General features: G+C 41.7%; 1 protein-coding gene across 9 annotated transcripts in view; it reads right to left on the bottom strand.

Moving 5' to 3' along the window:
• Positions 1-1478: 1478 nt before the first annotated feature.
• TBC1D5 (TBC1 domain family member 5) overlaps positions 1479-9052 on the bottom strand; it is a 498550-nt gene continuing 490976 nt past the window's right edge. For all 9 annotated transcript variants that reach the window (XM_038759929.1, XM_038759928.1, XM_038759927.1 and 6 more), the window contains one exon: positions 1479-5178. In XM_038759929.1, the coding sequence (XP_038615857.1) occupies positions 4885-5178 (294 nt within the window). In that variant the 3' untranslated portion in view covers positions 1479-4884. The remainder of the gene's footprint in view (positions 5179-9052) is intronic.

The raw sequence follows: 9052 nt of genomic DNA, 5'->3' as shown, positions 1-9052 counted from the left end.
ATCCTAGCCACCGAGCTAGGTGTGTACTGGAGGGGAGAAACGCTGGAGGCAGGGAGGTCAGCAAGGTGGCTGATGCAGTAGCTGAGGTGGTCTGACAGGTGTACAGACTAGAGTGGATGGAGAAGGGGGCAGATTCTGGAGATGTGAAGATAGAACCGCCAGAAACTGGTGACTGACTGAAGACGTGGGTTGAAAGAGAAAGCTGAATCAAGAATAACAGTTGTAGGCTTGTGAGGCAGGGAGGATGGTGATGTTGGGAACAGCAGTGGGAAGGAGGCAAGGTGAGTTCAGCTTTAGACATACTTCCACGCTGACAACACACAGCATCCTGGATGCTCCTTAGGTCAGGGAAAATGTCTACTAAATCTGTTACACTGTACTTGCCCAAGTGCTTAGTAAAGTGGCCTGCACCCTGAAAGGTGCTCAATAAATTTAATCAAATGATTGATTGATCCATTGGCTTATTTGGATTTTATTTCCATCTTCTTGTGCTTCAATATCCAATACAGCCCTAGTTGTCATCCAGATCCTGGTACGTTTTCCTGTAGCCCAGGTGATGAGAAGAACCAGCCCAGGCACGCTAAGAGCAGCTCCTGCCCCAGGCTCCTCCTGGACCATTTCTTAAGCTTCCATCTCTTGGCAAGTAAAGGAACAAACTTTGCTTCAGCTTTATCATGCTTTTATTGTTGCTCACTGGATGGAATTTAAGCCACTTACTAAGCCAATGGGAATTTTGTTTTATATGCTGGAAAGGCAGAGAGAGTAATCTGTAGTGTTATGCAACTGAATGCAGTCAGCTCTCCTTTAGCTAGGGGTTTGTATCTTGCAGAACATGCCATTAAGAAAAACTCACATTGTGTGGTTCTCCCCCAGTGTGCGATCCTGTGCTTGTCTAGACAGACAAGCATTGCTGGAAGAATATTCTCTGATACTGCCATTGTGCTACAGCCCAAATGTAAACTGAAAACAAGGGGAGGTGGAAGAACTCACTGTACTGACTAGTAAGTGAACTCTCATTTTTATGGCTGATTTACCAGTGAGTGGATGTGGGGTGGGGGTGGGGAGAGGAGGAGAGAATCCTCCTCTCATTATCATTGACTCCAGCTAAATTTGTTCTGAAGTCCTGTGTTTATTTGTAAAGCAGGTGTCTTAATTTTTTCCCTTTCCTGCCATCAATGGCACTAATGCCGATGGAATTCTGTGTGGAAGGGGGACTGAAACTAATGACCTGAGGTTGAGGAATTGAAATTATGCACACACATACGTCCATCTCTTCACGGTTCTTTGTTGCTCTCTGGAAAATCCTTTTTTAAAACATTTTGCGTCAAAATGGCCCTGGGATTCATTTGGAGATTAAAAGTGCAAACACTGCATAATTTTTTTGCATTTGTTAGTTGTTTCTTTAATAAAGCAGGCTAGACAAGTTTCTAGAAGATAATAAATTTCTATATTCCCCCCCCCCCCCACCAACCCCCCGCCCCAAATCACAATCTGGTCCACTGTCTCTCTGCAGTAAGGTACCACTGATAGTTCATGCATAAGACTAGACCCAATCAGACGGTACAGCTATGAGATACAATAAGTCTTTGGGGAGGTCGTGATTTAGTTTTTAGTCTCACATTCATATCTAAGTACTATACAATGCATACTATTTCCTATCAGATTATAGTTATCATGAACATTATAAGATCACCTTTGGAAGAATATTCCAGTGGCAATAGACTCCTTTACATACACCCAAGAAAAGGCAAGGTAACGATCAATGTAATCTATCTTTTTTCAACCTGTAGCTCTTTGCCTACTGCATACATATGAGTTGATCAAACGGTAGAGAAATACAGTTGCTATGCATGAGGGAAAGGCATAAAAAAGTAGATTAAGCTTAAAGGATGTTTAAAACTATGATGTTTTAAAATATATATGTGTGTATATATGTGAATATATATTTAAAACTAAGAGGATTTTCTGATTGATGCACTTGTACTAAAGAAATGCAAAAAATTCATATTGTCAGGATTTCTTTAAAAATGTACACTCCAACATCAGTACCTGATATCATAAAAGACAAACAGAACTCCTAGTTTTTCATGGCACTGAGACCAAATAAGACACCAACACTGTTTAAACTCTGAAGGGACAGAAATACAAAAGACAATTTTTTTTTTTTTGCCTCATCCAATCAGTGGAAGTGGAATCTGTGCTGGGTGCCATGCAAGCTGCGGCCTGCTCTCCATTCCCTCCCAACACTTCTAGTCATTTCTAGTCATTTCATCCCTCTTGGGTCCAGAGGGATCTGCTTTTGGGGACCAGGGGTGGGGCAGGGTACAAAAGCTCTAATAGCTAGAAGTGTTCAGTTTTTAAGGGTACAAACAGATTTCGACAAAAACAAAAAACAAAAGCGTGAAGCAGGAAAAAGCCGTGCGCTAAATCAGACCAACTAAAGGCTGACATACTTTACTCTGCGACTCTCGGAAACAAAACAGAAACAGAGCCAGCATCAACCCACCGTCAAAATGTCATGCATCCAAGGTGCTTCAGCTGGAGAGACACACGTCATATTTTAAGGCTTGGGGCCAAACAGCTTTTCAATAAATGGTGCCAAATTAAGTAACACTTTGGCCTCAGCAGGTCATCTTGCAAGGCACAGTTAATCTTACCATACGGCAAGCTGGATGGGCAAATTAATGGCAATGACCTGGTAATCATTAGGCACCTATCAGATCACTGTGTTTTCCACACCATCGGAATGGCTGTCAGAACTATTCTTTAGCACTTGACTTTTGATTTATTGATACTGATACAAGGGCCAAGAAAGTGCTAAGAACAGTCTATGTACTCTCAGAGTTACAAGGTCACTGCAGAGCTGTACCATACTTGCTCCACAAAGGAGTCTGAAAAATACTTACTGGGTTTTAAAGAGAGTAACTCAGCAGAATCAATTCTGCAAGCTCTCTTCAGAGAGCTGCTTTACAAGTAAGAGTCAAGAACCAGAGCTTAATTAATACATCTGCCAAGCAATCATGGAATGCAAAATATCTCAGTAAAAATAGAATTATTAGACACTTTACATAGCATCTGTGTTAAGAAGTCTCATTCCCCCACTAGAATATAAGAATGGATTTTAGAATTTTAAATGACAACCTCATCAGAAGCTGGTCTTTGTGAGTTGAGTTGTTACTTTTTTCTTAGCTGGCAGGTGGGAGAACCTGACAGTCGTATGTTTGTCCACAGAGTCAAATCTGGTTAGCAGTAGTGGGCCATAAAAGTGCTTCCACCGGTAAGTACTTTACATATTCTTGCTCTGATCCCCGTGTTAAGTCAAACATATGGAGATGGTTTCAATGTAACTGGTTTGGATTCCCTGCCATGGGATGGTCAAGACACTTTTGAAGGACATGGATTTTTCTGGGTTTTCCCAGAAAATTGTTCTCTTTGGAGGAAAAAATTGAAACCAGTCGGTATAAAAACATCAGAGAGTCCAACTAATTGGAATTAAAATCACTTTTGAACAAAAATGAAATTAAGTAGGCAATGGAGATTAAACTTAATCTTTTAGAGTCTTTCACTTTAAAGAGCCGGACTGCTTAGTACTTAATTTTCAACCTATGGTGGCTGAAAAGTGGATCATCACTATTTTGGGCCCAAGTGGAGGAAAAAAGCCAAACAACTGTCCTAGCATCTAGCAACAAACCTACTCAAATCCTGCATACATTCAGAGGTGGGTTTTGTTCCTCCGGAATCTGTTCTGTGCCCCTGGGATGGTTCTCTTTCCAATGCATTTTTTGTACAGTTTGGAGAGCTTATTTTGTCAGGACCTGGTAGTGCTTTATTGCCTCTGTCCATTCTTCCCTGAGTGGGAACAAAAGCATCTGCAGCAGCCAGATTTGCAGCACCCTGGGCCCCCTGTCCCAGAGGCTCTCCCCACCCTTGCACCAGTGTTTGTTCTGTCACCCAGAACATGGAGCTGGTCTTGTCTGACAATTAACCGCAGCAGGGTTTTGGCTTCAAGGGACCTTGCTTTCTTTCTGTTGGCAGGTTATTTTCAAAGGCGCAAGACCACTGAAGTCAAAACGTGCAGGAAAGTTGATCCCGAAGGGCAAATCTGCAAAATTGTCCTGGAGCAACCTGGCAGCTTGAGCACAAAGAGAAAAAAAAACCCTAAAAGCCCTTGATTCCATCTTCCACCCAAGCAGCCCTAAGCTGCTCTAATATCTCAGGGAGCTTTTTTTTTTAAAAAAAAAAACCAAACAAAAAACAACTGCTTTCTGACTTGTCCATCCTCATGTGGGTATGTCATCGGTCAACACATACACACACTACCACCAACTGCCCCATCTGTGGGTGTTTTTGTTCTCTAATGTAGTCTAATCTAAAGTTAACATTTTTTAAGGAAATATGTTTCTTGTTGGCTATAACAACTTTCCAGTGCCAGAACTCCTCTCTGACTGAAGCTTTGATTTTTTTTACTTCATTTACTTTTCTGCTTTCTCAATTAGAATCCCTCGATCACCTGCCCCTTCATAACCTAGCAGGACAGAACACAGTAGGCAGCTTTATTTTACCACCACGGTCTGTGACACCAACTCTGCTCAACTCTCTAGTGGTATTACAAAAGGAACAGCTAAGATCACCTATCTGGATATCCACGTTTGTCATTATGTCTATTTTAAGGCCACTGACCCATAACTCTTATATTCCCTAAAGGGTTTTTCAATGGACTGTCAATTTGTGCTCTGAATTACCACTAGATTTTAGAGATTGCTGAATCTGATCAGCCATATACTGTCTAACTCCTATCCATTTGTATCAAAGAATAACTGCAGACTTCTGGAATCACAGTTTGAGAACTGAGGCAATAGACCTCTGGATTTCTAATCTATTTACTTAGATGTCCAAGGGGCTGACAATGGTGAAGTCAGAATCCTTGCTATTGTTGCTGCTGTTGTCATCTGGACTGGAACTCAGGTTACTAGAAGATGCTGATATGACACCCATCAGCGGATCAGAGAAGACCAAAGGTGAGCGGGATGGAACTTCATTCTTCACTGCTTTGGGTGCTTGAAGCGATTGAGTAAGGCCAGAGGCGCCATTTCCACTGGCTTCCTCTTCCTCCTTAGAAACCAGGATATAGTCATCTGAGCTCCTGCTTTCAGAAGTTGCAGGCGTTTCAGCTGGGGCCTTGTGAAATAAAATTACAAGTGAGCCAGGTGAGTACAAAAAGATTTTTCCAACTTCAGTATTGCGCAAAAATACAGGGTACGCTACAGCTACAGAACAAAAGAATTTGTCTACCCTTCCTGGCCCCATAATCTGGTCAATAACGACCATGACCACCTAGAGAATCGCTTTTTCTGAGAACCCCGGGAGTATTTCGATGGTAAATTGTTGAACCCTTCACCAATATTTTCTAAATAATCCACCCAACAGTCCCATGTAGGCTAAGAAAATGACAATGATGGTCAAAATTGATTCAGGATCTGAATCAAGATTAGAATATGGATCTTCTCCATAAATACTTTGGGCTCAATTCGCTAAATGCTCTGATCAGAAATAAGCCTGAATTATTAAATGGGTTTAGCTAATTGGCTTATTTTAAAGTGTTTAGAATCCATTCTTTATCTCTCTAAAGCTAATTTGAACTACTTGCTCTGCAGACTGTACTGCACACTTGACAAGGACTTAGTCAAGGGGTCCTCCCTCCTGCTGCCAGTGTGGCAGACATTCTTATATGGGCAGAAACTTCTTTCTGGCCCAGAGCAATGGGATTTTGACTACAGCCTGTTGGATTTAGTCAGAGAAAAGTGGAAAGAATGAGGAGGAGGGCAGCTGGCTAAAAGATCATTGTGTCTAAGACCAGGAATGTCCTTAAGCATGGACACCTGTCATTAATGCTTTTTCAACTAAATGACCATTCTGCTAGCTATTTGAGTGAGGGAGGGTCACAGAAAATATTGGAGAGAAAAAGAGAAAAGGGTGGCCATGGGGGAGAAGACACAAATGATAGTATCACTGTTAATGCCACTTCTTGTATATCATATTTTAAGCAAAGACCTGAATTGTTTCTCCAAGGGCCAGTCTGCATAATAGGAAAACTGAGAGCTGGAGTCGGGACAGTAGCCTAGTGCTACCCACAGACAAGCAGTGGGACAGAGACAGCCTGACGTTCGCCTTCTGGACATGGATGCTATTTGTAAGAGCTATTTCTCTTTAAATAAATATGTGGGAGACTGAACCTTAAAGGTCCATAGATCCTTTCTGAAAGAGCAGTAAGGTAGCCAGAGCTGGAAGTGACTTATTAGTCTAGGTGATTAGGTGGGGGGGTGAATTTCAGAATCTGCCTGCTTTGGTAGGAAGCTCACTGGCATTTGCCAAAGTTGTTTAATAACTTGGGAGATTTGTAAGGTCGCTACTCCTATGGTCTCCTGCCATTTAAGAGAATGCCTTGCCAATATTGGAAATATCTCTGAATAACTATTGCTGGCCCCCTTTGCAAATGTAAAAAATAGAAACTATTTCAAAGACTGCTTAACTCCTAGAACAGCTGGGAGGATTGGCAAATAGTTGAAACATTCACCTTCACCAGTATTCCCTGCTGAAGTCCTCTTCATACCTAACAGTGTGGAGGCTGCAACTTTAGTCTCAGCTTCTTCCCCTTGCAGTAATTACTGCCACACTACATTAAGTCTGCAAGTGCACACCCATAAGGCATTTGTGCTCCATCTCTCTATATGCTGGGCCAGGAAAAATTTGTGCAGCTCAAGTTTCCAGGAAAAGGCAGCCTGACAAGGTAAGTGAGCAGGAGAGGAGAAACTGCTTGGATAGAGGAAATGGGTGTTAGCAGTCCCTCATTTTTTTTTGTTTGCTCTATTTTGTTGTTATTGTTTATTATAATGGTATTTGTTAAGTGCTCATTATGTATCAGGCAGTGTATACTTAGTGCTGAGGTAGACACAAGATAATCAGGTTGGACACAGTTAATGACCCCCCCAGCTTTAATTCCCATTTTACAGAAAATGTAGCTGAGGCACAGAGAAGTGACTCTGCCCAGGGTGTCACATAGGAGACAAGCGGTAGAGCTGAGATTAGAACCCAGGGCCTCTGATTCCCACCCACTAAGCCATGCTGTGTGCAGGGAGAGAAGCTGTAGCTGCAACATGGATGGCTGGAGAGATCAATCAATCACTCAATCAATCGTATTTATTGAGCGCTTACTGTGTGCAGAGCACTGTACTAAGCACTTGATGTACTCAAGCTTGTTTTTTCTGGTATTTGTTAAGCACTTACTATGTGCCAGGCACTGTTCTAAGTGCTGAGGTAGATAACAAGGTAATCAGGTTGGCCCCAGCCCATGTCCCACATGGGGCTCACAGTCTAGTCCCCATTTTACAGATGGGGCAATTGCAGAACAGAGAAGTGAAGTGACTTGTCTAAGGTCACACAACTGACAAGTAGCAGAGCTGGGGCTAAAACCCAGGTTCTTCTGACTACCAGGGTCGGGTTCTATCCGTTGGGCCACACTGCTTTCAAGCTCTCACTAAAACCAGGGCTTTTCCCTCCAGATTAACAATAGGACCGTCCCTACTGTTGCTCTCACTTAAATAGCACTCACATTTATTACTTTTACTCCCTATGCTACTTTCCGGATCTGTATTTGGTCTAAGGACACAAAACTTGTTTTTAACAAATACAAGATGCATATGCCCTTTTGTCAGAGTGATTCTCCCACAGATGAAACTATCTTTTCTGTAATGCCATTTTTGCGTAAAAAGGATTAAAAAATACAATGTGCCTAGGTATGTAAAATTTGAAGTAATTTCCCTGAAAATACTCAAAATACCTACTAGGTGCAAATCAAAGTAGTGATAATTTGTTTTTATAGTTCCTAGCTCCTCATTCTGAAGAATTTAGGACCATTAGCTCATTGATTGATAATTAGTATAGTAACTGAAAACCAGTGTAATTAAGCATCTGGTCCATTTTTGGTTTTTACAATGACTAGCTAAGTCTGATTTCCATTTCCTCAGTTATAAAATGGAGCTCTCCCACCAACTTCAGAGAAGTGTAAGCATTATATTACAATCTAGTAGGTTAAATGATAAAAAACAGAATTATTTGTATATGTTCTCTTGTGAGCAATGGAACAGTCTACTACAATCCCTGTCTCTAATGGAGAGATCAGGATGATTGGGAGAACAGTGTGACACTTGCCTTCCCAGACATCCATCCAAATAATTAGAGATGTGCCACTGAACATCCCCAATTTTTCCCTCTAATAACCTTCTTTTCCCTTCCATGAATTTAGCAAAAAATCCCACCGAACCTTCTGCCATTTTTTGCTTGCAAACTCTTCTTAAATCAAATGTCCTCCAGGAGGCCTTCTCTGCTTAATCTCTATATTCTCCCAACTGTCACTTCAGCACTTGTGCATCACCTAAAAACTTGGGTACTCCCTGCAAGCAGAGATCATGCCTACTGATTCTGTTGTACTCTCCCATCAATCAATCAATCGTATTTATTTAGCGTTTACTGTGTGCAGAGCACTGTACTAAGCGCTTGGGAAGTACAAGTTGGCAACATATAGAGACAGTCCCTACCCAACAGTGTTCAGTGTTCGGTGAAAAGCAGCGTGGCTTAGTGGAAAGAGCATGGAGTCAGAGATTGTGTGACTTTGGGTGAGTCACTTAATTTCTGTGCCTCCGTTACCTTACCTGTAAAATGGGGATTAAGACTGTGAGCCCCACATGGGACAACCTTATTACCTTGTATCTACCCCAGTGCTTAGAACAGTGCTTGGCACACAGCAAGCACTTAATACCATTATTATTATCATTGTTATTCAGTACAGTAATCTGCACATAGTAGGTGATCAAATGCTATTAGATGTAAAATCTCAGAAATAATCCAGCTCTTGACCCATTAGACACATACTGCTTGTCTTCCTTGTAGTAATTTCTGCTAATAGTGGGTATTTTAAGGGAACATAGTTGCCACAACAGTGGTGAATGAGTTATATAGTAATGGATTTTGCCCGGATTGTTGTTTCAGGAAAAGG

This window comes from Tachyglossus aculeatus, chromosome 2 (genome assembly GCF_015852505.1).
Source record: "Tachyglossus aculeatus isolate mTacAcu1 chromosome 2, mTacAcu1.pri, whole genome shotgun sequence".
Classification (NCBI taxonomy): Eukaryota; Metazoa; Chordata; class Mammalia; order Monotremata; family Tachyglossidae; genus Tachyglossus; species Tachyglossus aculeatus.
This window is presented reverse-complemented; position numbering and strand designations above follow the sequence as displayed.